At 59.5% G+C, this 26,013-nt stretch overlaps 10 protein-coding genes across 10 annotated transcripts; 4 read left to right on the top strand and 6 right to left on the bottom strand.

Annotated features, from left to right (window-relative positions):
• Nucleotides 1-685: 685 nt before the first annotated feature.
• Nucleotides 686-1,758, bottom strand: BJ171DRAFT_7869 (ESCRT-II complex subunit-domain-containing protein). Its single transcript, XM_053115888.1, has 4 exons — nt 1,630-1,758; nt 1,365-1,531; nt 1,118-1,263; nt 686-961 (listed from the first exon to the last, which is right to left on the bottom strand). The coding sequence occupies exons 1-4, from the start codon at nt 1,680-1,682 to the stop codon at nt 767-769; spliced, it is 561 nt and encodes a 186-aa protein (XP_052971892.1). The 5' UTR covers nt 1,683-1,758; the 3' UTR covers nt 686-766.
• A 425-nt stretch (nt 1,759-2,183) lies between these two features.
• On the top strand, nt 2,184-5,135 carry BJ171DRAFT_470743 (uncharacterized protein; the record flags this gene model as incomplete). The annotated part of the gene is made up of 1 exon (XM_053108580.1): nt 2,184-5,135. The coding sequence occupies one exon, from the start codon at nt 2,184-2,186 to the stop codon at nt 5,133-5,135; it is 2,952 nt and encodes a 983-aa protein (XP_052971891.1).
• Nucleotides 5,136-5,670: 535 nt separating this feature from the next.
• On the bottom strand, nt 5,671-8,578 carry BJ171DRAFT_576596 (mitochondrial protein Pet127-domain-containing protein; the record flags this gene model as incomplete). The annotated part of the gene is made up of 9 exons (XM_053113761.1): nt 5,671-5,979; nt 6,157-6,192; nt 6,489-6,791; nt 6,914-7,033; nt 7,210-7,461; nt 7,584-7,730; nt 7,831-7,975; nt 8,132-8,207; nt 8,383-8,578. The coding sequence occupies 9 exons, from the start codon at nt 8,576-8,578 to the stop codon at nt 5,671-5,673; spliced, it is 1,584 nt and encodes a 527-aa protein (XP_052971890.1).
• Nucleotides 8,579-9,158: 580 nt separating this feature from the next.
• On the top strand, nt 9,159-10,758 carry BJ171DRAFT_485083 (uncharacterized protein). The gene is made up of 5 exons (XM_053109084.1): nt 9,159-9,343; nt 9,705-9,789; nt 9,893-9,981; nt 10,118-10,229; nt 10,355-10,758. Exons 1-5 carry the CDS (start codon nt 9,185-9,187, stop codon nt 10,606-10,608), a joined length of 699 nt encoding a protein of 232 aa, XP_052971889.1. The 5' UTR covers nt 9,159-9,184; the 3' UTR covers nt 10,609-10,758.
• A 1,158-nt stretch (nt 10,759-11,916) lies between these two features.
• BJ171DRAFT_576593 (uncharacterized protein) lies at nt 11,917-14,102 on the bottom strand (the record flags this gene model as incomplete). Its single annotated transcript, XM_053113760.1, has 2 exons — nt 11,917-13,262; nt 13,595-14,102. 2 exons carry the CDS (start codon nt 14,100-14,102, stop codon nt 11,917-11,919), a joined length of 1,854 nt encoding a protein of 617 aa, XP_052971888.1.
• Nucleotides 14,103-14,851: 749 nt separating this feature from the next.
• BJ171DRAFT_485076 (uncharacterized protein) lies at nt 14,852-16,969 on the bottom strand. The gene is made up of 2 exons (XM_053109083.1): nt 16,079-16,969; nt 14,852-15,389 (listed from the first exon to the last, which is right to left on the bottom strand). The coding sequence occupies exons 1-2, from the start codon at nt 16,749-16,751 to the stop codon at nt 15,157-15,159; spliced, it is 906 nt and encodes a 301-aa protein (XP_052971887.1). The 5' UTR covers nt 16,752-16,969; the 3' UTR covers nt 14,852-15,156.
• A 342-nt stretch (nt 16,970-17,311) lies between these two features.
• Nucleotides 17,312-18,644, bottom strand: BJ171DRAFT_485075 (uncharacterized protein). Its single transcript, XM_053109082.1, has one exon. It carries the CDS (start codon nt 18,545-18,547, stop codon nt 17,795-17,797), a length of 753 nt encoding a protein of 250 aa, XP_052971886.1. The 5' UTR covers nt 18,548-18,644; the 3' UTR covers nt 17,312-17,794.
• A 534-nt stretch (nt 18,645-19,178) lies between these two features.
• BJ171DRAFT_485073 (uncharacterized protein) lies at nt 19,179-20,333 on the bottom strand. The gene has a single exon (XM_053109081.1). It carries the CDS (start codon nt 20,057-20,059, stop codon nt 19,481-19,483), a length of 579 nt encoding a protein of 192 aa, XP_052971885.1. The 5' UTR covers nt 20,060-20,333; the 3' UTR covers nt 19,179-19,480.
• Nucleotides 20,334-20,776: 443 nt separating this feature from the next.
• BJ171DRAFT_594820 (uncharacterized protein) lies at nt 20,777-23,628 on the top strand. The gene is made up of 7 exons (XM_053114552.1): nt 20,777-21,065; nt 21,200-21,301; nt 21,473-21,841; nt 21,987-22,121; nt 22,263-22,355; nt 22,501-22,810; nt 22,943-23,628. The coding sequence occupies exons 1-7, from the start codon at nt 20,865-20,867 to the stop codon at nt 23,491-23,493; spliced, it is 1,761 nt and encodes a 586-aa protein (XP_052971884.1). The 5' UTR covers nt 20,777-20,864; the 3' UTR covers nt 23,494-23,628.
• A 427-nt stretch (nt 23,629-24,055) lies between these two features.
• BJ171DRAFT_485066 (cupin-like domain-containing protein) lies at nt 24,056-25,821 on the top strand. Its single transcript, XM_053109080.1, has 2 exons — nt 24,056-24,804; nt 24,900-25,821. The coding sequence occupies exons 1-2, from the start codon at nt 24,064-24,066 to the stop codon at nt 25,662-25,664; spliced, it is 1,506 nt and encodes a 501-aa protein (XP_052971883.1). The 5' UTR covers nt 24,056-24,063; the 3' UTR covers nt 25,665-25,821.
• Nucleotides 25,822-26,013: the final 192 nt, after the last annotated feature.

The following is a 26,013-nucleotide window of genomic DNA, read 5'->3' as shown; positions in this document are numbered from 1 at the left end:
AAGGGCGAGCAAGAGTGAGCAAGGGCGACGAGGAGAGAGGGCCCAACGAAGGATCAGGGATGGTACTGGTCGGTGGGCTTTGCTGGAAATGTTGACGGGCAGTACCGAGGAAGGCCGTGGGAACAGGCAAGGGGCGTCACAAGAAGGGCCGATGGGCACAAGGACTGCACAGGTAACACCGCAGAGGCAGGGAAATGTCTGAAAGGCCTGTCGAGGGCTTCCTGATTCTGCGCCCCGATGTGCGCCGGGAAACAAAATAGCAAGACTTCCCTATCGGAATCCGAAACGAGAACCCACGGGCGACCGCAGTCGCGCCCGAGGCTTCAGTACAGCGACCAGCTTTAGAGGGCGGATGCCTTTGCCGGGTTTGCGTTGCGTAATCCAGCGTCAATCGTATTCACATGTATACGCTCAGCCCACTCGAAACAATACTTGGCGAGGTGCAAATCAAGAGCATATGAGCAAACGACAGAGCAAGTGGGATTGCGACAGCGCCCGTGGGCAAACGATCGCGCTGATGGGGTCATCGACGGGAGGCAAGCGAGAGCCGAGGGCAGCGTGTGCGGTCGCTAAAATCCGTGGACAGCCGAAAGTGATGCCCTAATCCTTAGATTCAAAGATGGCCCCGCATAGCCGGTACTTTGTTTCGGGGATGTCGCCGAGTGCTTGAAGAGCAGGCCGCCTGAGATCGACTAGGATCCAGTGAAGTCATCTGGGACCACCTGGGATCAGCTGGATCATCTGGGATCGAGCGAGAGTGCAGCGGCTAGAAGAACTTGACTCCAAGATCCGAGTCGCTGGAGCCCGTGAAGAGCTGGGCTTTGCCCTGCTTGACCAGGACCTCCAGCGACCGCCTCATGATGAGCTCGTCGAGGCCAAAGAACTCTTGTCCTGCTGCATGGTCGCCATGGAGGATTTCGTAGAGGGTGCATACCGAGTTGGTTTGGCCGGTTTCAAATGCCTGGCAGAACATTGACGATGTTGGCGATGAGAAAGCAGCGGTGAACAGTGACGGGCGATTGGATCAAGCGTTGCCAGTCAAGACAGCCAACGAACACGGCGCTCGGCTGTTTGCTCTCCACGATCGGCTTGGCGAGCACATCGATGCAATCGTTACCCATTTGTATATCAAGGAGGCCCATTCCTCGGGTTTCCTCCAAAAGACGATGCAGCGCTCCTTCTTCTTCGGGTTGTCCCACTCGGCGTTGCCAGATTCGACGAGATGATCGATGATCTCGATGATGGTTTCGCGCTTCAGCGACCCTGCAGAATGATGGAGGGTCAGAGAGCTGGAATGTGATGGAGGCGGAGGCTGGAAACAAGGGTGGTGAGAATGACGGGAGCAGCGCTGGCGATGGACGCACGCTTCAAACGCTGGTTGTGGAAGAGCTCGGCCTTTGCGTTTCCGGGCCGGGGCGATGTGAATTCGGTGATATCCAGGACGGCAAGCTTGGAGGATTGGAAATACAGCAGGACTAGATCGCACCAGAGCTGGCGTTGCTTGCCCCAGGTGTCGAGGTTGGGCTGGCGGCTGCGGGGCGATGGAACATGGAACGGTGAGGGTAAGCGAGGTGCAGGCGATGGTGCAGGCGATGGTGCAGGCGATGGTGCACGGGGGGATATACGCACGTGTAGAACGGCGGAAAGTCATGGATTTCCGGGAAGCTGAATGCAGCGGCCATGGCAGTCCAGGGTGCGATGTGATCCGGACGAAACCGAGACGAAACCGAGACCGAGCCCAAGGCCGAAGCCCAAGGCCGAAGCCCAAGGCCGAAGCCAGAGGGCAAGCCACGGCCCAGAGGGGAGGCACTGGCCACCGTTTTCTGGGCGCAAACCCTAAGGGCACGGCAACCCTCGCGGCCCCTCCCCCAGCGCCGCTGTCGCATGACCGCCACAAGGGCCGCGTGGGTTCTTTTAATAGCGCCCTTTCTTTTCGCCTCCCGATCCATCGCCTTTCTCTGCCATCCATCGGCCCGATCCCGTCTTTTCTCGGCTTGCCCCTCGACCTCCCCTCGATCGCCGCTCGATCGCCGCCCGATCGCTGCTCGACCGTCTGCCGTCTGGCCTGCTCCTCGGTCGCTCCCGGTGTGCTTGATCGTCTGTCTGTCGATCCCTTCGACTCCCTGTCCTTCTCCCTGCTTCTGTCTCCCCCTTCCGGTCGTTTCTGGCTTGCCCCTCCCGCAATGTCTGCTGCCTCAACCGACATGGTCCCTGCCGGCCAGGATCCCTTTGATTTCGACTCGGTCGACTGGGGCAACCTCTCGTCTGCCTCGGCCTGGGCTTCTCGGCCATCAGCAACAAAGTCCAAGCAGCTCATCGACATCCTTGGCTCCCCCACGCTGGATCCCTTGGCCGACCCTGTCGAGGTCGTCAAAGACATCATCGATCTTGACTCGACTCCCGAGTGGACGCCGCCCGATGTCTCCTCTCAGCCCGCCGCTCCGTTTGCCCCGCTTTCGCTTCTGGAGGACCCGGTGATTCCCGAGGCGGCTCCCAGTGTCATCGCGGACTCTACCGCTGCAGTCGCCGAAGCTGCTCCTGTCGATACCGATATAATTCTCGGCGCTGACGCACTTGGCGCGGACACGCCTGCCGGTACACTTCCCGAGGCTGCTGTTTCTACTGAGACAGCCGCACCCAAAGCCGCCGCTGCAGCTTGCACCAGCGACACTAATCCCGCCGTGGACAGCGCTGGCGCCTCTCAAAGCCCTGCCGATGCCCAGGCTGACGGTTTGGTTGACGTTGGGCTCACAGCCCCCGCCGACATCGCCGTCCCGACTGCTGCCGCCAGCGAAGCTCTGGCTGCATCCGTGGACACGTCTCTGGACTTTTTCCCAGCCACTCCGGCACCCGATGCTCGTCTCCCGTCGACCCAATTGCCAGGCCATGCGCTACCGCATGCATCCGTCTCACCAGCCGCCTTCCTCCCTGAGTTTTCGGACTTTGCCACCGCCTTTGCTGCTCCCGCTTCCGAACTCGAGGTCAAGCCCGCTTCCGAGGCCAAGCTGGAGCCGCTGCCCGAGATTCCCGCAGAGTCCGTCTCGATGCCCACTCACGACGACACCTTTGAGCAAGTTTCGCTGGACAGCCCGCAGGATGGATCTGTGTCCAACCCAGACCTGCCGTTGCCACCCAGATCCCACTCGCTTGGCTTGCTTCCGCCCGTCCTGGAGCGCCTGAAAAGCGCCCTCGATTCGGATATCGGCTTTTCGCACCCTATGGCCGACAAACCGGATGACCAAGTCTCAACCTTCTCCACGTCGCCAGCCATCCCGTCAAAGTCTCCCTCGATCGCCTCGGGCTCTCCGGCTGTCCCGCCAAAGTCGCCGGCGCTATCGCAGCTCTCCAAAAAGCAGTCTCTGCCATCCATCAGCACCAAGCTCGACAACACCCTGTGGAAGATGAAGTCGTTTGTTGAAAAGAAGAAGAGCCAAGATTCTACAAAGAGCAGAATCCAGCCGCTGTCCCTTTCGCCTGGCCCGCCAGTCGCAGTTGAGCCGGGCGAGAGCATCTTCAAATTCGAGCTGCCGCCCGCTGTCGAGCCGAGCGCCGCCACAACCCGCAAGCAGCCCGAGCGCCGTCGCGAGATCAGCTACAGCGGCTACGGCGCTCTATTCGATCCCTCTGGTCCAGCTCCCGCCTTCAGCCTGGACGATTATCTGCACAGCCTCACTGCTGCCTTCCCCACCTCTCAACACTATCTCGACATTCGTCCGCCTGAGCGCATCATCACAAAGTTTCCGCGCAACTGGCCCTTGCCCAATGCCACCGTTCCGATCTGGCGTGACGGCACCGGCTGGAACTCGGTCAGCGAAGCCGCCCTCCCGCCCGAAGACATGGAGTGGCCTCTGGTGCGCTCGCGCCACTTTCGGCAGTACCAGCGCCGCAAGGTCAGCGCCCTTGTCTCGCAGTCGTCCGAAAAGGCCCAAACGCCAGTCTCCAAGATCGTCCGCGACAAGAGCGGTCGGCTTTACCTTGACGTGCCCGGCAGAGCACCCGTCGAGATCGATGAAAACCCCAATCGCAAGAAGAGCACCCCGACCTTTGGACACTACATGTCGTCAGAGAAAGTCGAGGCGATCCTGCGCGAAAAGGCCGAGCGGGAAAAGAAGCATGCAGCTGCCTTGAGTCTGCCCAGCCCCGAGCCGGAGCCCCAGCTCGACTCCAAGTCCAAGACCAGAGCAGACACCCAGTCGGGCAGCGTCTCCTCAGCCACATCTGCGCTTTCTCTCTTTGGAATCACAGCCTCGGCATCGAACCCGACAAAGTCTGTCCAAAAGAAAACCAGCGAAGTGTTCCCCAAACGCTCGTCCTCCAAGAGTGAGTCGCTTGCGTCGTCGTCGTCGCCGGGATCGCAAAACCAACACACCCGCGAAAGCAGCGAGGTGTATCGCGAGGCCCTGCGTGCTTCATATCTGGCCCATGGCATGAGCATCCTCGACGACCTGAATATGGCCGTCGAGGTGCCCGACCAGCGAATCTCGTTCGACACCATGACCTTTGACCAATCGGAGACGTCGTGGTCGGCCCGCCCTGCGCATGCTCGCAGCCAGTCGCTCCAGAACGTCAAGTCTTTCCGCAACGAAAACTACGAGCCCCCGCCGCCCAAGGTCAAGAAGGTCCGGCGCTTCCGACGCAACAGTAGCGAAAACATCGATCCGGAACGCTCCTGGATGGAGCTGCTGGGCCGCCTTGCGCTTGAGCCCGCGACCCTGGTCGTCGAGCCCACGCTACTGGTCCACCGCGGATTCACGTCCAATCCTCATGCCTTTGGCATCGAGCTGGAATGGGATGACGGCATGTACCAGCGCACGGTCCGGGCTGAGAGCACTCTCCTGGTTGGCAACGCCAAGGATGGCGCACTGAAGATGCAGCGCACCACCGGCGTCGGCAAGAGCGCCGAGCTTCGCCTCGAAATCCGCAAGGAGCTCAAGCAAATCGAGAGCGATCGCTGGATGGAGCTCATCGGCAACCGCTTGCGCATCATGCGGGAGCTCGGGCAGGTCCTTGGCGACTGGGAGCAGTCGGACAGCGAGCCCGAGCCCGAGCCCTTTGACTCCATCGCCTCCGAGATGAACATGCTCCCGCTCGGCAGCGCAATGGGATTCACCCACAGGGGGCTCGGCAGGATCTGAGCCGTTCGTGCACAACCGATTGATTTGATTGTTGCTCGTGCCCGGGCCGATTGCCGTCGGCCAGCCACATGTTCCCCACAGGTCCGCGAGCCGTACTGTGCCCCTTTCTGCTCTGATATCTCCACATGACCGTTTGTCTGTCGCTTCGATGTTGCCCGAGGCTCTCCCTGACGAGGGCTGCTAATTTGGCTTGATTTCGTATCAGGCCTCCTTCCTGCCCATGTCTGCCCATCGGTCTCTGTCGTTCCACCCTTTGATTCTCTGGCCCGGTCTATTGTCTGTTCTTTTCCATATTTCCTCACAGTTATCTCTATTCTTTCGAGCGTCTACTTGTCCTTTGGCCATCACAGTGCTTGGCCTTGCCTCCCCTCCTTCTCCCCGAACAATGTCGCATCTTTCCTCTGCAAGTCAATGTAATAATTGCGATATGCAGTCGCGCCCGACAACTTGAAGCACCGTGCCGCTTTCGCTGGGGAGGGGAGTCTCACAATGACCGTATTCCAGCGGTGAGAACGGCCCGAGTCCGCGAGTGTATTCAGATTCCGTCCGTCTCGGGCTTGCCGTAGATTGATCGACAATATTCGAGCACACGCCGCGAGCGTGAGGCAAAGAACCGGCTCATCAGCGAAGTAAACTTGTCCTGCAGCATCAGAGGGTCCATCTCGAGCCGATGCAGGGCGTACTCGATCGAGAACTGGTCTTCATCGGGGTTGCCAAAGTCGATTACGGAGGACGAAATCGGATTGCCATTGAGGTGCGGCTTGATATCGAGCTCATAGATTTGAATGTCCTTGGGCTTGGGCTTGGCATCGTTGATCGGCGAGCGGAATATCGTCAGCTTGTTCTGGACAAGTGGCAGATGAAGCAGCGCGACTTGTCAGCTCACGCAGCCCCAACCGCCACACTGCAGTGGCCAAGATCGACACTGCAGTGGCCAAGATCGACACTGCAGTGGCCAAGATCGACACTGCCCAAGATCGACACTGCCCAAGATGAAGTACATCCCGGCCGAGCAACTTACGGATCGTGGGGCAAACGAGAAGCCAATCTGGAAGGACTGTGGAGACGAGCGCACCAAAGCGAGCCATCATGGTGTCAGTGCAGTCGAGCACATCAGTGCCGTATCTAACCCATGACCGCTCGATCGCTGTGCCCAGCCCCAAGGAGAGCGACAGGCCATCCTGCCGCGGTTCCGCAGCGCAACACGACTGAATCCGGCCGTTCCATGAATCGCAGCTGTACATCCGCATTGCCTTACGGGATATGTGAGCATCGATCCGCACCCTCACTGCCCCCGCTAGCATATCCGCCCACCATTGACACAGGGGGGGGGAAGCCGTCACCAGTGCTCACCTTCTTTGGCGAGTTGCGGACCAGCTGGCGCAGGATTCGGTCGATCAGCTTGACCAGGATCACAAAGATCTGCTCCATCATGCCCTCAGAGCCGCAGAGGTACTCGGACATCTGTTTCCGAGACAGATATTCGAACCCAAAGATCTTCTCGATGTTGTGGTAGCAGATGATGACTCCGTCCATGTCACCGATGCGCGACTGGAACATGTACTTGAGCATGGTGCTCCGAGCGCACTGGAACCGCTCAAACTCAAACGACGACTGCGTGCCGGTCAAATTGACGAGCTTGTGATGGAGGTAGGCCTTTGAGGAATGAAGAAACAGCAAGCCTGGTGAGCCAAAATGGACTGGGGCCCGTGACGGTGGGGGAGGGGGCGGTTCGCTGTTGAAAGACAGATGTGGATGCGACTGCAGCCCATAGATACCTTGTAGTTGTCTGGGTCCAGCCGGATCGGCTCAAGTGCACGGGCTTTGATATCCAGCTTCTGGCGCGGCAGATGCGAGTCCCAGCAATCGATCTGCGAGCGCATCAGGAAATTCTCCATCTGAAAGATTTCCCAAAGAGCCCGTAAGGAAGCCGCACGACAAAGGCGCAGGGAGTCGGCGGGTATGGGTAGTGTAGGCGGGTATGAGCAGTGTAGGCACCATGGCAGCTCTCTCTCTCCCAGACGCAGGTCAGCAGGGTCTCAAGAGGCAGATCTCTGATGGCTACGAAACGCACCTCGACAAAGTGATAGAGTCGGCTCTCGTCAATGTCAGTCACCCGGGTCTCGTCGCTCGTCCGTTTCAGCGCCTCGAGATTCCTGATACTGTTGGTGAGCAGAGCCTCCATGACGTGGCCGTGCTCAGACAGCAGCTTCGAGTCGTTTTCGAGGACATCCTTCTTGGATAACAGCACATACTGGTCGTAGTCGTTATAGTGAACGTCGACAATGACGGGCCGCTCCAGAACGGTGGTGGTGAACTTGCTTTTCTGTGGGGTTTGCCAAAACACAGATCTGAGCATGCGCACGCCTGAATCGTGCCGAGCCAGAATGAGACGCACAACGACCATGTCGACAACGACGACCTCGTCGACCACCAGACAGCAGTTACCATGTTCTTGAACTCGTCCGAAAAGAGATCCAGATTGACCGGCTTCTGCTTCAGCACCTTCAGATAGAGCTTCGACAGTATGCCTGTGATGGACGATGTCGAGACGACAAATTTCTTCCGATGTTCTTTTGCGAGCGACTGTAGAAGCTGTGGCGACACATGTTGCACGCAAGTTAGCCACCCTGTGTTGGTTGGGGCTGATGGGGGAGGGATGTCGGCCGTATCGGCAACGGTTCATCTGGCCCACCTGGTCATCGGTTGCTGGCACAAACGAGCTGATGGCCTCGAGTTTGACATCCGAGACCAGGGGAATATTCTCGATATATGGATGGAAGTTGTAGGTGACGGCGCCGTCGGCGGAGTCGACCATCTTCAGCAGATGGACTCCTGGTCTGATCCATCCAGAAGCAAGAAATGCAGGCGCAAGAACGAGGACGATCAGTCGTGTCCAGATCCAGCAGAAGGAGCTGCGACAAAACACTTTGGCTTTACGAATCGGCTTGGACCACGAGATACAAGCAAGCGGAAGCAGACAAGGGGATGCATACTCTCGAACGACTTTGGATATCCCGTGCTGAAGCTTGGGTACGTTGTCATCGGCCGTCAGCTGCAGATCTCCAACGACTGCACCAGCCAGTCAGGTCGAGCAAGAAGGGCAAAGAGCATGTGTTAGCGCACTGTTTGGCTGTCTCACAATCGGGTGCTTGGAGCAGGGCCCAGACGATTCAGGTTCAAGGAGCTATTATCTGAAACAAAGCTCTGCCCTGAACCAGCCCAAGGGCAGACAGGGTCGCCGCACCTCGTTCCAGAAACGACTTTGAATCGAGGTAGCGGTACTTCTCCAGGGTCTTTTTCGTGGGAGATCTTTTGGGCGTGTCGGTCTTTGGATGGTGCTGCGGCGCTGTAGATTCTTGTGCTTCCGATCCCGGCACAGGGGTCTTGAAGAACTCAAAGGGATCAGGCTCGGATGAAGGATGCTCGTGGCCAGGCGTCATCGACCTCTTGGATGATTTTCGACCCGCATGTTTCGGCTTCAGTTTGGGCTTTGGATCAGCCTCAGCGGGCGACGTCGCAGCCGAGAGTCTCCGCTGCGTGGAGCTTGGCCATTCATTCGAGCTTCCACGGGCGTATAGCGATGGATCCTGGCTGGCCAAGCTTGCTCGTCGGACTGATGGCGGCGGCTGCCTCAACCTCAAGGTCGCCAGACGGACACAGCGAGCGGTCAGCATTGCGGGCGTTGATGTTTCAAAAAGTATTGTGGAGGACCAAATTTTCTATGCTCGGATCGATAGACCCGCGGCCAGATGGTATTCGCGGCCGGGCAGTGTCGTGGGAGGTCGGCGGGGGGACGAGTATCGAAACAGTCCGGATCTGAAATAGCCTGCGACTCATGAATCGAAAAAAAAAAAGTGCAGGGACAGACCTTGACTGGCTGGAGTGGCTTGACTGGCTTGACTGGCTGGACTGGCTGGATTGGCTTGGTTGGCTTGACTGGCTTGACTGGCTGGACTGGCTGGATTGGCTGGACTGGCTTGGTTGGCTGGACTGGCTGGACCAGAGTTGTCCTTGGCTTTCATCCAAACCACCAAGCTCATTCGCTAATGGAAAGACAATCAACGTCGCGGCGGGTGTCAGCCCATGTCTCCTCATCCACACCCGCATCGTCCCAGGAGCCCCAAACATCGATAGTCCATGTGGTGCAGAAGGACACATCCCAGTCGACTGAGCCGGAGCTGGAAGCCCTTGGATCAATCGAGAAGGTGCGGCAGTCCGTTCGTGTCCGGTGCTTGATGCGCATGCGGGGAGGGTGAAGAACGGGCAAGTGCATCCCGTAGGATGCGAGCCCAGGCAGCCTCGGTCGGAGCAGCTCGTTTGGATGACCGAGTAACGGAAGAATGGACAATCTGAAGCCCAGGACTGGCTCAGTCATGCGCCAAGGCGACCATCGACTCCCAAGAGTGCCTGTCACCCCTCTTCCTTCCTTTTCTCCCCACATTGCCGCCGGGCGACCGCATGCCTTGTGATGATGCAGGACCATGTACTGATGCTCTCTTGTTTCTAACCCGGACCTGGCGGAATCGTCGTGGGTGTCGCTGTGCCGCGCGGGCCTTCATCCAACAGTTCCAACCACTGATTCCTGTTACGACCGAGACAGGGTTCAACTGGAGGCGCCTGTTTTCGGCCAAGCCGGACGAACCGCTGCCGTGTAAGCAATTGCACCGGATGCAGATTCACAGCAGCAACGGCTGACCTATCCGGCCAACGGGACCGCTGATTTCCACCAACACCACTGCAAATCGCCACACCAGACTCCATGAGCTCGGCCAATCTTGAACGAACCTTTACTCTCTGTCGGGAACACATCCAACAATGCACAAGCGTCGTCGTCCAGGACCAGGTAGCTGCGTTGCGACAAATGCTTGGCGACGAGATCAATCGCCGTGGATAGCGTTGTCTATACGGTACCGAGCCGACGCTCTTCCTCGCTCACCGCGATAATGTCTATCGTTCGGGGCTGCTTTCGTTGATGGTAGAAACTGCTATGCAACAAGCTCAGCGACATGGACGAGTACGCCACCAAGGTTGCCAGTACCATCCTGAGCCGCAATTACCAGACCAAGCAGCACCTCGATCAGCTCGCAACAGGTAGGATCGTCGACTTGGTGCCGACGAGGCGTCCGGCCACGGGCTGCCGCTGCTGCGTTTGCTCCCTCGCTCACAGCACACCGCTCGTCTCGACTTTGGCGTGAATATCACTCAACCTCGTCAAGTCACAAACATCAAGGGGCAGGCCGAAAAGACACACTTGCTCATGGTCGACATTGTTCAGTCGCTCACCCGGCTCGACGAGTTTTTGTTACCCGAGGAGCGACTGAGCCATCCCTCGAACTCCAAAAAGTACCCGAACCTCGCCAAGCATGCCCTGCCGCGCGTCAGCCACAAACTTGCACGGGCGCCTCCGGTTCCTGGCCAAGCCGTCTCTCCGACCCGGTCCTACGAGCCCATCCGGCGATCGACGTTGTGATGGCGATCCGTGGTGAAGCAGCCGGCCATCCACCGCGAGGGGCTGATCCGCAATGCATTGGCGTGCTTCCTGGCCCAGGATTTGCACATCTCTCGACAAGCGACGTGCTTGCACAATAAAGGGGTGCATGCATCCCGTCTCTGTACTCGTCCCCATCGCTTGCATGGCTCTCGCTCTTGCGCATCAGCTTGCGCATCAGCTTGTGCATCAGCCTGTGCTCCGCCATGCCGTCTCATGCCGTCCCATCCCATCCCATGCAATGCCCTGGAATGCAAGGCCATCTGTAGCACGTGACGCGCTGAGTCAGCGCCCTCGTCTCGCTCGCCGGCGTCTCGGCCGTCCTCGGCCTCCCTCGCCCCACCGTCGCTTTTTGCGATTTTTGATTTTTCGGTTCGTTTGGCTTTCTGGCGCTTCGACTTGCAGCGATCCAGGTTTCGACTCAGGACAGCGTAAGGACACGCACACGGACGGCGGCAGGGCTGGGCGGAGGACCGTGGCGTGCACGATCGAGACTTGCAAGGGTTGTATCGTGCAGGAGGAAGCCGGGACAGAGCTCAGCGACGAGCGAACGGACAATGCCAACCTCGAATGGATGGAGAAGGCACCCGAGGCATCCTGTTTCATGCACAAGCTTCTTCGGACTCTCTGCACTGAAACCCTCGAAAATTAACTTCCCCGTCTCCTTTGCCGCCTGCTCCAGTCTCCAGCAAGAACGATGGCCGGCGGCAGCTACAACCCCCACAAGCCCTTCACGGCCCCCCACGTCCACGGCAAGTGGCTTCCGAGACTCGGATTTGCCGCCGTTTGGTTCTTTATCCTGTACCGCGTCAAGCAGGACGGACCGCATCACTTTGTAAGTCGGTCAAGGGCGAGGACTTGGTGGGATTCGCCAGGACGGCATTGACGAACGATCAAGACTGGTTCGTTCCGCGATATATGGTATCGTGACGGAGCGCAGCCGAACCGCGGACCCATGGATCGCCGGTACTAACATCGCGCTCACTGGCTCTGTGCAGTTGGGCCACCATCCCTGGGAGGAGCCCAAGAACCTGGCCTATCTCGAGGAGGTCGACAAGAAGTACGGCACCCGATTATCCAAGGACAACATCCACGGCCACCACTAGACACCCCGGCCACCTCCGGCTCCTCATGCGCGACCAAGACGATCGAGGCGGCCAGAGATCCTCCACCAAACGATCGTTTATTCACAATGGCCTGTCGGATCCAGGCTTTCAAAACTACACGAATAAACTGGCGCTTTGAAAAGGGTATCCCGAGTCGATTCGAGTCAAGTGTACGGCGCGGCGCTTAAAAGGGAAGCAGCATATAGTCCTCGGCGTACACCCAGTCAGCTTGGCGTGCGGTGCCTCTGCTGCCGGTCGGGTCGCTGGTGTAGATGGATACGAATGACGAGTCTGCGAGGTTGTTCGGGTCCTGGCACGCCTGGCAAACGTCGGTGTGGCAGTTGATGCAGATGTAGCTGTTGTGGCAGACCTCGCAGAGACTTCCCAAGGCGTTGATGCATCCGAAGCAGTAGGGCAGTCCGCAGCCTCCCTGGCACAGATACCGGTCCATCGTCTGCTGGTGCTTGATCAAAGCCATCGCCTCGGCGGGTTGTGTCGCGCCCCAGTCGGCCGGGATGTCAACAGCGGAGTTGTAGCCCTTGGACACGGGTTGTGCTGTCGCCAAGGGAGGCTCTGACAGCTGGGAATCAGCGGCCCGGCAACACTCACCGCACCAGAAAGTGCCGCACTGTCCGCTGCAGTAGCCGCCCATGTATATCTTGGTTTGCAAGTGATTGACAGCGGACTGGCTGTATCCAGCTTGGAGCGGAGAGCTTGGGTTTGTGGCTGATGAGTCCTCCTCCCAACGGGCGTCGGAGTCGGCCACGGGATCGCACCGTGCACAGACCAGAGTCGAGCACAGACTGCAATTGTGGACAAATCTGCATTCTTCACAGGCCCATAGGAGACACTTGCGACACCGGAGCTGGACCGACTCGGTGGAGCGCAGGGTAGCCCAGGAAAACTCGGCAGCCTGGGACCGGGCTTCTCGACCATGCTGGTCGTCGATTTGTTGGAAGGGCAGACAGCTTCGGCAATACCACGACTGGCAAACGACACATGCCTCGCGCACGATCTGGTCATGGCACGGTGCACACGTCGTGAAGGGCTTGTGGGACGACCGGTGAGGGGGCGAGATGTTCTGGCGTTGCTCCTGGGTCTTCGTGGATGGGATGCCGCTCGGTTCTGTACCGATCGAGTGACAGCCAGTGGTCTCCGAATGATGCCCGGCCGATGGACAGTTCAGAGGCTGCTTTGTGAAATAATCGTCGTCGTTGCACACCAGGCCGCTGCAGGCCACAACTGGAACAAACTGCTTGGGCCCAGTTGCGGATTCATCGGTGAGTTGGCAGTCGCGGCATTGGCGCACCAGGCACCGGACGCACTGCTGGTCGATTTCGCAGTCGACGCACAGATACCCGTCCGACTTGAGGCACGACGAGCACGGATGAGTGGGCGGTGTGGGCATCGATACCTGCACCTGACACCGCTCGCAGGCCCGCAGATCGGTTATGTATGGCTGTTGAGGAAGATGACGGGAGAGCACATCGTGGAACTGGCGGGCGACAGACAGCGTGAATCGCGGCGAGCCTGTTTTCGCGAGGAGCGAGGATATGTCGATCCGGGACAGGCAACGAGGGAGACTTGGGTGTTGTTCTGTGAACGAAGAGGGTGTGCGTGAGTAGATGGAACACGGCCTGGCGATGTATGGCTACTACTAGCGAACAAACCAGTCGGAGAGAAAGAGAAACATGTGGGACGGTCAAGTGCCATTCGTGGTTTGCAAGGCGGAATAAACGATGGTCCAGTGAATGCCCGAGTGCCAAGCGGGGATGTGCAATCGTCAAGTGCAGTGCAGAACCAAGAGGGACCACCAGGACCAGGCAATGCTTGAGCAAGGCAGTCTCGTCTTCCACGCTTACCAAGGAGCCGCATGAGGGCCATAATGTCAACCTTGGGACAGCCGCGCAGCGAGAGCGCCGTCAGATTGACGCAGTGATCGAGCACCGACACAACGACATCATCCACCCGGACGAGGGTATTGTCGAGATTAACGGCCTTCACCGACGCAACCGACAGGGGCGACAGGCGGGAGAGATACAGGGGCAGACGCAGAGCAACTTGGTAGTCGTAGGTCGCCGACGAGGACAGTGCCCGTCGGTCCAGCACACGGCGTGGAACCAGGCTGGAGCAGCTGCCTCGGTCTGGATGGAAGGCCAGATCCAGACATCCCCACAGCGAAGACCGAGCTAGTTTGAAAATCAGGTTGCGGAGGACAGGATGGCACCGACTCAGCACAGCGAGAACAAAGTTCAGATCGAGGTGCGGAAATATATGATCCAGATAAAGCTCTGCGGGAAGAGCGAGCAGCAGGCCGGGACAGGGATCGACCGGGACGACTGCGTGCGCTGACGAGCTGTGGCCGTTCATGGGGCTTGACGCGGGTATAGAATGGGTGGAGTAGAGAGAAAGCCCTCGAGCTGTGGGAGCGTCTCGCGGATGCAGAATCGCGGAAGACGGATGGGAAAGAGGATGGATTTACGTCTACAGCGGAACCGAGGGAGGCTGAATGGCGGCGGCGGCGGCGGGGCAGGGCGGGTGTGGGGGCGACGATGGTTGACCGAGAGGAGTCTTGACGGAATAAATAGGGCGATGGCAGTGCGCTGGACACGAAAGGAGCTTGGGCTGATTGGTGCGTCGAGAGCAAGTGTTTGCAAGCGGGAAGGGATGCCAATGGATGCCGATGTATGCCAATGGATGCGGTGGTGGGGGGCGGAAAGGCAGGCGAGGCCGTGGCGGTGGTGGAGGCGGCAGCAGCGGCCCGATGAGATGTATGCTGGTGTCGGCTGATCCCTTCTGACGCCTGGCTGGTGTCTGTTGGTCCTGCTGGTCCTGTCGGTGCGATTGAGTCGAGAAAGCCCCACGCAGGTCGCAGGTCGGCTCGGCAGTCCGATGAAGCGAACGAGAAGACGGATGGCGAGAACGACGAAACAGCCAAGCCGGTGCAAAACATGCAAAGCCAAAGCCCAAACGCTGCGGCGTCACCGGGACGGATCGGCTGACTGCGCTCGGTCCTGATTGGGCACATCGTGTCTGTGCGCGGGCGGTGGCGGCGTCACACGGCCCCGCAGGACAATGTCCGCCGGCTGGGCCACAGATTCGATCCCCGCGCTCCTCTGTCGAGGGTGCATGAGAACAGAGCCCACTTCCTCCACCAGCGAGAAAGCGTCTCGTTCTTGTCTGTATATAAATCATAGCGCAGCCAATGTGAAGCGTGCTGCGATCCAGCAGAAGCACCAAGCACATGCGCAGAGTTCCATCGGTCATGGGATGGCATGAGGAACGCCACAGAAGGAAGAAGAGGAGTAAAAAAAAAGAAACTACAGAGCGATAAAAACAAGGTAACAATAGAAAGAGAATGTGCCAGCTGGCTCGAGGAGGCGGCCGCGCATCGCCAGCAAAGGCAGAGACCGGTGTATCTATCTTAGCGGAGACGAGGATCGTTGTTGTAGCCTCTGCTGCCTTGGGGAGGGCCATAGCCACGGGCCTGAGGCGAGTGCTGGTGGATTTGCTGGGGCTCAGGGGGGTAGCTGTACGGCTGGGAGGAGCCGTACGGGGCCGAAGAGGGGGATCGCGGGTTGCCAGAGTCGTAGGGATTACCGTGGCCCGCGCCTGGAGAGTACAGGCGGTTCGAGTTGTGGGGAGGAGGAACAGAACCTGTGAGTCAGCGTCGCATCGCAACCGAGCCGACAAAGATGTGGACGAAAGACAGCAAGTGATTAACAAATGGGCAGGGCCTGGTGGATGCATGCGTGCGAGGGTGTAAAACTATGGCTTCCGCGCCGAGTCGCACACTGTCGCAGCGATGACTGCCCCGAGCGTTGCTGTGTGTTGGATGAGCCTCCTGCAATGCCAGCTCGGAGCCGTCCCAATTGCCGTTTTTCGATTGTCAAGATGGGCTGTTGTCGGCATAGCATGTGTTGCGGTCAGCCTCAAGCACGGCCTCCGCCATCTGACCGTGTCTGCTATCATTCGGCTGCAATGACTCGCATGTCACAGGCCCCAGGCTTGGCTCTGGCTTGGCTCTGGCTTGGCTCTGGCTTGGCTCTGGCTTGGCTCTGACTCATCCGCGGCTTCTTGAACGATGCTGTTGCGTGCCTCAAACAGGTGTACCTGCTGCCGTCTTTGGTTCGCAGCAAAGCAGTCACAATCACAAGATTTGCCTCGGCCCGGCTGCAATCAGGGCTAGGCTAGCCTTGATGACGAGTGATGCTTGTGGTGCGAATATCCACGTTTTGACTCCTGCACTGTCGATCCCGCAGGGCCGGCCGTGCCGGAGAAGGCCGGCTGGCATGAGATAGACATGGAAGAAGGAGGGCAGTGCGAACTAGAGTCAAGGCACGTACCAGCATGAGTGGGCAGGCCGTTCGATGCAGAGTCATATCCGCGGGGCTGATGGCCCTTCGAGCCGTTCGGGCCATGCAGATGGCCATAGGCCGAGTTGTCTTCCTTGCGGATGAATTTGGTGTAGACATAGGCACTCGTGGCGCAGACAAAGATGAAACCCGCAAAGGCGCCGACGCCGACGCCGATCTGTGCACCCAGCGGCAGAGCACCGAGGCCCGACGGCGGGGTCAGGACGGTTGTTCCGGGGAGAGGATTGCCGTTCATGTCGACGCCGGCAACGATGGCAGCGGTGTTGGCAGCTGGACGAGGAGCCGGACTGAACTGGAATCCGTCCGGCTGGGCGTTCGGGTTTCCGCTTCCGGGGTTTGGGGCAGGGGAGTTGTTGGTGGCGACCGGTGCAGGGGCGTTGTTTGTCTGGCCTCCTGAGTTCTGCGTGGCCGGTGCAGGAGCCGGTGCTTGAGAGGTAGCTGGAGCAGGAGGGGCTTGGGTGGTCTTGCCCGGAGCCGGAGCTGCACTGGTGGCCGGTGCAGGAGCAGGGGCAGAGGCTGGCGGCGGAGGAGGAGGGGCAGCGTTGGTGGGAGCGGGGGCCTGGGAAGTGGCTATGGTCTGGCCCATCGCCGAGGAGAGCGAGGCCGCCAGAACAGCGACGGAGAGGAGATGGTCAAAGCGCATCGGGGAGGTGGTTCGAGAGACGGCGGATGGCGGAGGGTGGCGGCTCGGAGGGACGTAAGAGGAAGGCTCCTGGTTGCTTGACGGAAGGCCTGTCGAAGATCAGTGGAGAGAATCGACGAGCAGACTCGCCCGGAACGGAGGAGAGACGGGAGGGGAGATCGAGAAGATGGAGATGGAGATGGAAGGAAGTCGACCAGAGGGCTTTTGGTCGGGCGAAGATGGCGAGGAGAAAGACGACACACGACAACAGGATCGGCGCCAACACGGCTGCGCTGTGGGTTTCTGCTTGAACAGCGACACAGCACCAGCACAGCGCCGACACAGCGGCTGTTGCACGCACTGTTGCACGCACTGTCCTGTTGACTCACTCCCCAGACGCCTTTCGAGAGACAAGCAAGGCCACGCGCGGGCGCTGTGGCTCGACGTTCCCTGACGCGCCCCCCGCCCAGTGGCGACACGGCACAGACACAGCGCCGACACGCTCCCGTCCCACACAGAGTCGCACCAACCAGCTTGTGACACAGACACCACGCGCGCTCGGGGCTATTTTCAGTGGGACCTGGGCGGGCACAAGAGGACGGATTGCATTCGAGAACGGCAGCACAGGTCGGAAAGAGATCAGCCAGAGGCAAGAAATGCGGAGAGGCCAGGCCGAACCGAGCAATGCTGGTGGGCCTGGGCCGATGAAAGGTGCAAGAGTATGGGGCGGCGAGCCAGGGCAATGACTGCGCCGAATGGGGCAACGCAAACGGTGCAAGGGCAAGGGAAAAAAGAGTAAAGTGCGATGGGTCCAGGTCGGTGCGTCGAGGCGACACGTCCGAGCCTCGGTGTCTATATCCAACCCTCAAACGGGATTCAGTTGGATCGGGAATTAAAAAGAAGTGTTCATTCGCGAAAAAAATAGCCGACCAAGAAACCATGGCAGCCAAGCGCCGCCTCTGGAGGCCGTGTGGAGTTGGTACAGCCCCTGGCAGTCGGGTCGTGGCCAGGTCACTATCGATCGTTTCGGGCTTGGCTGCCCCCCCCCTTCGTTTGCAAGAGCCTTAGCGCGGGCCCGCGTTTTCTTGGAAGTGGACTTGCGTGCTCTGGGGCTGTCCCGGGTTACCAAACGAGTTTGACTTGGGCGGGGGCGGGGGATATGCGAACTGCCGACCGGGTTCGAGGTCGGGCGCCTGCGAGGGAGCGCCAAAGCGCTTGCTGAGGGTGGACTTGCGGCGGACGCCGGGAATGACCGGAGCAGAATCCCACACCTTCCAGCCGTCGTAGTCGTCTGAGGAGCCTGATCGTCGGACGAATCGCTTGTAGACAAAGCCGGCACACAGGATCAGGAAGACGGCGCCAAAGAAGGCGCCCAGGCCGATGGCAACCTGCGTCGACGACGACATGCCGACGGTGCTGCCCGTGTCGGTGAAGGTACCGGTGTTGGAGGAGCCGCTGGTTCCGGGCACGTTGCCGGCAGCGGTAGGCCGTCCGGCCGGTGTGAACGTGAAGGTGTCGCCGATGCCGTTGTTTGCGGTGCCGGGAGGAGGTGCTTGGGCACCGTTGGTAGCCTGGGGTCGCTGGATAGCGGTGGTGGTGGTGGTGCCGGCAGCAGCGGCAGCGGTTGTGGTAGTTCCAGGGGCGGCGTTGCCACCCTGGGTCGTGGTTGCCTGGGTCGTGGTCGGCAGGTTGGCTGCCGCAGTGGTCTGGGTCGTGGTCGACTGGGTGGTGGGTGCGTTGGCCCCAGTTGTGGGGACAATCTGGGTGACGGCCAACTGCGTCATGGCCAGCACCAGCGCCAGCGTCGTGATCTTCATTGCGGGATGTGGGTGGTGATGGCGGTTTGGTCTTGGGGGGAGGTTTGCGGTCCAAGGCAGACGGAGCAGGACGAGTTTGCAGGTCGAGGGCGATGGCAGACAGAGGACAGAAAGCCAAAGCGGCCGAATCCAGACGGAGGAGAAACGGGGGGGGGGCGAGACAGCGCTCCTCGGGCACGTCTCGCTGCCGTCTCGCTGCCGTCTCGCTTGTGGCCCTTACTTTGACGCCACACGGCCGCGGCTGGACAAGACCCAGCAAGGGGTCCCACACAGCCCGTCGAGGCACAACGCCGGTCAAGCGGGGGGCGACGCACACAGCCAGGGCGGATGTCGCACACGCTTGCTGGGGCTTCGCCGCCACCCGAGTTCCAGCCCTCGTCCAAACGAAAAGGCCAGGGACCGACCAAGATCAGAGGCTCGGTCGCACACCGTCGCCGGCTCCATGATCCGGAGCGACATGGCCCTGATCCAGCAGCACCAGCGGCATCAGCAATGTCCAGCGTCGATGATGCTCCCGATGCCCGCCATCACCAGCATGTGCAGTATCCTAACACCCCACCGATCTCGCACACCGATGCTCTCACGCACACACCCACCGCTTGGCCCACACGCAGGCAGACTCGGAGCCATCTGATTTCAAAGATACTGTATTGCACCTGTCGGTCCACAGCGCGGCCGTCTGGCGCTATTTGACCAGAGGCCCGCCGGGTGATCCAAAAAGCGAGCGAGAATGAAGGGCGAGGGGACAGACAGAGCCACCGCAGCGTGCTTATACAGATCAGAGAGGGATATGCATGTACACAGCGCATGGAAACGAAACGGACGGCGGAAAGGACAATCTTCAAAGCGGCGACTTGTTCGAGAGGCACAGGCCCTGCAGCTCAGGCGTCGAAAAAGGCGTCGAGCGAGGCAGACCATGCACGGGAGCACCGTCTACCACGAGTTGTCTTCGATGATGGTGGTGCTGCCGCCCCATCCGTTGTCTTCGACGATGACGGTATCACCGCCTCCCCATCCGTTGTTCTCGACGATGACGGTATCGTTGCCGCCCCATCCGTTGTTTTCGACGATGACAGTGTCTCCACGGCCGCCCCAGCCGTTGTTTTCGACAATGACGGTGTCGCCGCCACCGCCAAAGAATCCACCACCTCCCCAGTGATGGTGGTGGTGGTGGCCGAGGCTGCCCAGGGCCATGGCGCCGACGGCACCGGCAACGGCACCGCCGGCCAGGGCTGCACCTGTCGAGATGCCGGGGCGCTGGACGGGCTGCTGTTGGACGACAACAGCTTGGGGCTGGACAGGCTGCTGCACAATCACAGGGGCGGGGGCACCATAGGCAGGAGGAGGAGCGTACTGGGCAGGGGCGTACTGGGGAACACCGGGAGGCGGGGCATAGTGGTTTCGAGGATCATGCCACTGTGTTCGGCCGGTAGCCGTTTCGACGTAAAAGTAGGCGTTGTGCGGAGGGCTCCACTGGGCAATCCATCCGGGAGGTAGCGGTCTGGGATCCATGTTGGCTAGGTTTTGCGACGACAGGGGCGACTGCTTGATGCGGCGGGCTTGGGAGGGCAGGTGGTCAGCAAAGGACGGCAAAGGGCTTGGTTAGGTTAGGTTTGGCTTGGTGGAGCGAAATGAGGCCAGAGACCAGGCAAAACTTGCTGGGCGAGGCGAGCAGAGGCAGGATTTATGCTGTATGGAGAGAGTCTTGGCTGCCGAGGCCAAGGACGGGCGATCGGATGAGGACGAAGAGCGGCGGCAGCCAGGGTGCACCGGGGCGGTGTGTTTGTTGCCGGTGAGAGGCAGACCGGCGGCCGGCCACATGCTGGCTGGAAGGTTCCACCGGGACAGGCGCGTGATCGCTCGGCACCGCGGCCAATGGGCACACGCGGCGCACTGCCGCTTTGGGCAGCCAGCCACACCGCGGCCAGCGTGGCCGGTCACGCGACCGCGCTGCCAAGGCGCGGAGTCGGGCTGCGCACGTGCTTCGAGATCACGTGTATGGGTGTGCAACAAGCATCGACATGGACAGCGATGCGGATAGCGATGTGGATAGCAGCATGGATAGCGATGTGGATAGCAACATGGATAGCGATGTGGATAGCAGCATGGATAGCGATGTGGATAGCAGCATGGATAGCGATGTGGATATCAACATGGGCAGCAGCACGGGCAGCGATGTGGCAAAGGCATGCGCACCCCCGGCTGGGTCGCTCTCTGATCCTGAATCTCGTTTCTCTCCCCTCCCCATCAGCCCAGCGCACATGCCCTGGCTCGCTCGCTCGCTTCTGTCCAAGATCTCTATCCTACGGCGCGATCAATGTCGGTCCTCACGAGTGCCCTCATCGATGCAGTCCTTGCCGACGACAGCTGTCTCCAGAGCCCATCGTCCCTCACCCGCGAGGCCGCGCGCTGCTGTCTCTTGCAGCTCGATCGCCTCCTCGCTGCACTATCCGAGCCCGTCTCACCGACGGCATCATCTCGATCGGCGCTCGAGCGTCTCGTCCTGAGCCCCAAGCTGGTGCGTCGATCGTTGCTTCGCTTCCCCCCGCTTCCATCCTCAGCAAGCGGACAGCTGAGTATCGCTGGCTCACTCGGCTGTCAGGCTATTGCTTGATGCCATGACCATCCAAACCCTCCACGATCGGATACCAGGCCAATCTCGTCGTGCTCTCGAACAACACATTTGCCGCAACGCTTGCCCGCAAGATCGTCTTTCTTCTGCTGACCAATCCCGATCTCCATCAAAGCAATCTGGTAGGATGTCGCCGATATCGACCTGCCGATATCGACCTGCCAGTCGAGAACAGCTTCCGCCACCTTTCGCTCTTGGATCCACCTTCATATGCTGTCAAGCGGTAGCTGCCACGAATTGCTGCAGATCCCACAGCCGACAAGCCATTCATTCATTCCGTCCCGTCTTGCCAGCAACGCGTGCTCTACCTGCGACGAACGTTTGCTTCTGTCCTTGCACGCCTCAACTGGAATGCGCTCATGCTATTCCATGATTTGCTGAAGCACTATCGCACTCGCTACGCCACCGCCTCCAGCACCAGCGATGACGATGCTGACGACGAAGACGATGCTGATAGCGACGAAAGGGGTGATGACGACGACGGAGATAGTAGCCCAAGCATGTTGGCTGGCCGTGGTGTCCTATCTCGGGCGGCGAATGCTCTCGGCCGCAATGACTTTTTCATTCTGCTCAACTGTCTTGGTGAAAGCTCAAGACTGTCCCCTGGATCTGGACCGGGGGCGAGATCACCGCTGATTGAAGTTCTCCGTAGCTCGACGGAGGTACATTCGCTTCCCATTGCTGGTTCTCCGCTGCCGCCTGCCGCTTTGGCGATTTCACGATGATTGCCGCTGACTGATGCAGGTTTGCTTGACGCCCTCCAACCGACCGACCGACGATATTTCTCACGGCGACGGACATTTGCAGTCCCATGTCCTTGTGCCCTGTGTCGGTGTCCTTATCGACCTCCTCAAGAGTCATCGCATCGCAGCAGCCCTGGGCGATTCGTTCCGGCTGCCGCTCCAATTGTGCCTATCGATGATAACAGAAAGCATGAGTACGGTATGGATCGACAGCCCGCCTCCTATGGCACATGGATCAGGATCGCAGCTGTTGCGGGCATGGTCGCTGGCCCTGATCGATGCCTATACACAGTGAGCCCTCTCGCTCCTCGTCTCCATACTGAACGAGCCTGCATCCTAGATCATCGCCCTGTTTGCGCACAACAAACCCGCCCTTTCGAGAAAGGTTGCGGAGCTGCTGTATCGATGGTCTCGACTGGCACCTCGCCAGCAGGTTCGTGCAATTCCCATGCGCCATGTCCTCGGCGCCTTCTGCAAACAGGTCGATTGAAGCCGAGTCAGCATCATAACAGCTGTGTCGTAGCTCTCCCTCATTCGTGGCCATCCTGCTGTTATACCTGTTACGCGCACATCGTCAGCTTGCTGGTTTCGTCAGTCTCCTCGTCCAGAGCCATTTGCCGTTTCCATCTCGAGAGGATAGCGAGCCTGAAGCCACAGCTTTCCGGAGTTGGTTCTTTGAAGAATCCCGCTGCCGGTCCTATACCGAGTTTGTCTTTGATTTGGGAAGCATATACGACAAAGAGTCGCTGAAACAATTTGTCATGTTGCTCATTGGCATCCTGGCACCCGATACCGACGCCGGCGGAGACGGAGCACACCCATGTCTTTGCCAGAACAGCAGCTCTCATTCGATCCTGCTGCTTTCTACTCTCCGGCAGCGGTATCCAGGTAAGCCGGGCCCTGAGCGATCTGAACCTCACTGCTGAAGCTGCGGCGTCGACATGAGATCGGCGCTCGTGGGCTGCGCTGACGATGCGGCAATTGCTGACTTTGACATTTTCTCGATGTTGCCTTGGACAGCGATGCTGGAGTCGCCCCAGCTGGCCAAGTGGCTGTTTTCTTTGATGGATGACAACGACTGTCAGCTGATCCAGGTGCTGTTGGATCTCCAGGCGCTCTCAAGCTTGGTCCGATTGTGCTGCAGACGCTCGACATCCGATCCGATCTCCTGGCTGGTGGACCTGCTCGATACAAGGCTGCATCCGCTGCTCATGTTCTCCACTTTTTGTGAAAGCGTCGCTCACGATGAATCGGTGCTTCTGGACTTTTTGATCTCGGACGAGACTGCCTTCCTCGAGTACTTGCTTGCATTTCTCAAGTTGGATCTGTCCGTTAGAAGCAGCAAGGTCTCGTCCGATCTGTCTCTCGGTGTCGATTATGGCGATGACACCGATGACGCCCGGAGCTCCAAAGAAAGAAGGCAGATGCCAATCGACTCTGAACGGCTCTCAATGCTGCGAGACACCATCGCCAATCTCCATCAAACAGTCACCTCGCTGTGCCGTCGCGGGCTGTTTCCTTATGACGCCGGCTCGCTGACCCGACGTATGGAGCAGTGGATCGATCGATGACGAGACGAATACAGCGTATCCAAAACGAAACGGGACGACCTATTGTGACCTCTCGCTGCTTTCTGGTCCTGAATACACACCATCCATTGCCCACCACAACCAAACAGCGTGTGCCACAGTGCCGGGAAGCCAAGCGGCTCGAGAAGGCCGAGCATCTTGATATCGATACACCGCAGATATGTCCGGCTGGTCGAGTGCATTCATCACGCTCCCACATCGAGTGCATTCACCATGCTCCCGCATCGAGACATTAGCGACAGTTGATCGTCGCCACAGATGTATTCACGACTGTGCTCCAAGCCAGCTGAACCACTGGATTGCCAACCAGGACTGGAAACAATCCCATGGCCTGCCCACCAGGGCCCGCATATCACTAAAGGACGCTCCGGATATTCTGCCCCGTTTTGTTCTGGTTATGTTGTAAAATACGATACCGTTGTGTGCCGCCGACTCTGCGCCAGTTGCCACTCGCTGTATTGGCTTGCCCATCGCTGTATTGGCTTGCCCATCGCTGTATTGGCTTGCCCATCGCAGCGCCAGTGTTGTCCCAGGAGGATCGTCTGTGGGAATATGCTCCGCCGTGACTCATTCTCCAGCATGTCCCTTGCGTTTTGCGGCCCTGCCCCGCCAGATCGCCTCGGCCGATCGATCCTGCCTTTGATCGTCCGATCTGATTCCTGCTCGCTGCTCCACCAGACACTAGCTTGCTCGATGCCTGAGCCTTGGAACCACTACAGCGGCTTCCACCCGCCCTCGCCCAAATGGTCCGTCCCGCGGATTCGCTTCGACCAGATCTCGCCACAGGATTTCTATGCAAAGTTCGTGGCCACCCGCACTCCGTGCGTCCTCGAGGGCTGCACCTATCCCCAGGCCAATTGGACGCCCCAGTCCGTTGCCGACATGGGGGCCGGGGCCATCTCGGTTCAGGTCGAAGGCATGGGCGCCGACGGCTTCTTTGGATCCGGCAAGCTTCGAAGTCTGACCAACTTTGACCAGTTTGTCCGTCGCCTCGAAACCCAGGGCGAAATTGGCTTGTACATGACCACCCAGTATTACGAGCCGTCCCCCGACAGCGACCCGGATCGGGACGTCTCGCCCGAAGTCCAGCTGGATCGGGTGCTGGATTACTGCCAGCCGCCGCTGACGGCGCTGCTGGGTCGGTTTGAAATGACCCCAGCGATCCTCGGCCATTTGGTCCCGCAGCAGGTCAATCTGTGGATCGGCGCAACCTCAAACTCAAACTCGAAGGGCTCATCCTCGGGCCTGCATCACGACTATGCCGACAATCTGTATGTCCTTTGCAAGGGCAAGGTAAGTTGCAGCATCTGCCGGTCGCGCTTTGGACATGCAGTCGATGATCGTCGTGATAATGCCGCTCTGATGCCTTCCGCACAATCGGTCTGCAGAAACGATTCACGCTCTTCAGCCCCAAGGACGCCGAGCACCTTTTGTTGGTCGGCAAGTCGCCGTTCGTCCACCCAAACGGCCTGATTTCCTACGATGGAGCAGCGATCCGCGCCGATGGTGCCAATCTCGTCGATGTTGCAAAGTACCATCTGCGCACCGCTGAGGAGGGCCTTGCCCAGGCCGAGGCTGCGAGCATCGACACATCGCCGTTCGAGGATGCCGTCGACGAGGCGATGGACGAGCTACTGAGGCTCGAGACTGCCCCGCAGGACAACCAGCCCGGCCGCAGCTCGAAGAAACGAGGCAGCAAGCGTCCCCGCAGCGTCCTCGAGAGCGAGCTGTCCAGCGCCGAGCCACCGAGTTTCAGCCGCATTGACACCAAGTCGCTGCGAGCTCGAGACTATGGACGCTATCCGAGTCTGAAGAAGGCCACCGCTATCGTCTGCGAGCTCAAGCAAAGCGATGCGCTGTATCTGCCCGCCGGCTGGTTCCATGAGGTGACGTCCTTTGGCCAGGGCACGGCTTCCGAGGGATCGTCCACGCACATGGCATTCAACTACTGGATGCATCCGCCGACGGAGGCTGGCACCTTTGAGCAGCCGTACGATGACGGCTACTGGAAGGACAGGTGGCTGGAGACTGCTGCGATCATCGAAGCACGGCGGCAAGAGATTATGCGGCTGAGCTCAAAGAAACCCAAGCCCAGGCCGGTGCTGCTGCAGTCGCATGGCATGGTGTGGAGAGTGGCCACCAAGGAGCCGTAGTCTCTCGGTGATCATCCACAAATCAAGAGTGCTCGGCGTCTGTCGTCCACCACTACGATGCGGCTCGTCATGGGTCTGGCTCGTATCGTGAGCACACCGATATGAATCCAATAACCACACCCCAGGAATTGTGAATACACACCCGCATTGGCTATCATCCGTCACCCCTCCGCTGCATTGCGATGCTGCGGATCTGAGCAGAGAGCGTTGATCAAATGCCCATATACAATATGTGCTCTCGGCAGTGACGGCACTGCGGCCTAGACACCGCAATGAGCAAGTCATGATGATCGCGCATGCTTCAAGCGCAATCGCAGTGCGGATCGGTATGCATGGCCCGCCCGTACCA

The sequence above is a fragment of the Polychytrium aggregatum genome (genome assembly GCF_025602895.1).
Source record: "Polychytrium aggregatum strain JEL109 chromosome Unknown BJ171scaffold_1, whole genome shotgun sequence".
In the NCBI taxonomy this organism is placed as follows: Eukaryota; Fungi; Chytridiomycota; class Chytridiomycetes; order Polychytriales; genus Polychytrium; species Polychytrium aggregatum.
Note: the sequence above shows the minus strand (reverse complement) of the source record. Positions and strands in the feature narration are given on the sequence as shown.

Bases quoted from the DNA above. Each gene is read 5' to 3' on its own strand.
- BJ171DRAFT_7869 (XM_053115888.1), bottom strand. From the start codon at position 1,682: ATGGCCGCTGCATTCAGCTTCCCGGAAATCCATGACTTTCCGCCGTTC. The intron at 1,264-1,364 runs GTGCGTCCATCG...ATCATTCTGCAG, and splicing joins CCACAACCAGCGTTTGAAGC to GGTCGCTGAAGCGCGAAACC. The intron at 962-1,117 runs GTAACGATTGCA...ATGTTCTGCCAG, and splicing joins CCTCCTTGATATACAAATGG to GCATTTGAAACCGGCCAAAC.
- BJ171DRAFT_485083 (XM_053109084.1), top strand. From the start codon at position 9,185: ATGGAAAGACAATCAACGTCGCGGCGGGTGTCAGCCCATGTCTCCTCA. The intron at 9,982-10,117 runs GTAGCTGCGTTG...CGTTGATGGTAG, and splicing joins GCGTCGTCGTCCAGGACCAG to AAACTGCTATGCAACAAGCT. The intron at 10,230-10,354 runs GTAGGATCGTCG...AACCTCGTCAAG, and splicing joins CCTCGATCAGCTCGCAACAG to TCACAAACATCAAGGGGCAG.
- BJ171DRAFT_485076 (XM_053109083.1), bottom strand. From the start codon at position 16,751: ATGCGCTTTGACCATCTCCTCTCCGTCGCTGTTCTGGCGGCCTCGCTC. The intron at 15,390-16,078 runs GTACGTGCCTTG...GCTGACTCACAG, and splicing joins CGGCCTGCCCACTCATGCTG to GTTCTGTTCCTCCTCCCCAC.
- BJ171DRAFT_485075 (XM_053109082.1), bottom strand. From the start codon at position 18,547: ATGAAGATCACGACGCTGGCGCTGGTGCTGGCCATGACGCAGTTGGCC.
- BJ171DRAFT_485073 (XM_053109081.1), bottom strand. From the start codon at position 20,059: ATGGATCCCAGACCGCTACCTCCCGGATGGATTGCCCAGTGGAGCCCT.
- BJ171DRAFT_594820 (XM_053114552.1), top strand. From the start codon at position 20,865: ATGTCGGTCCTCACGAGTGCCCTCATCGATGCAGTCCTTGCCGACGAC. The intron at 21,842-21,986 runs GTACATTCGCTT...GGACATTTGCAG, and splicing joins TTCTCCGTAGCTCGACGGAG to TCCCATGTCCTTGTGCCCTG. The intron at 22,122-22,262 runs GTATGGATCGAC...CCTGCATCCTAG, and splicing joins TAACAGAAAGCATGAGTACG to ATCATCGCCCTGTTTGCGCA.
- BJ171DRAFT_485066 (XM_053109080.1), top strand. From the start codon at position 24,064: ATGCTCCGCCGTGACTCATTCTCCAGCATGTCCCTTGCGTTTTGCGGC. The intron at 24,805-24,899 runs GTAAGTTGCAGC...ATCGGTCTGCAG, and splicing joins ATGTCCTTTGCAAGGGCAAG to AAACGATTCACGCTCTTCAG.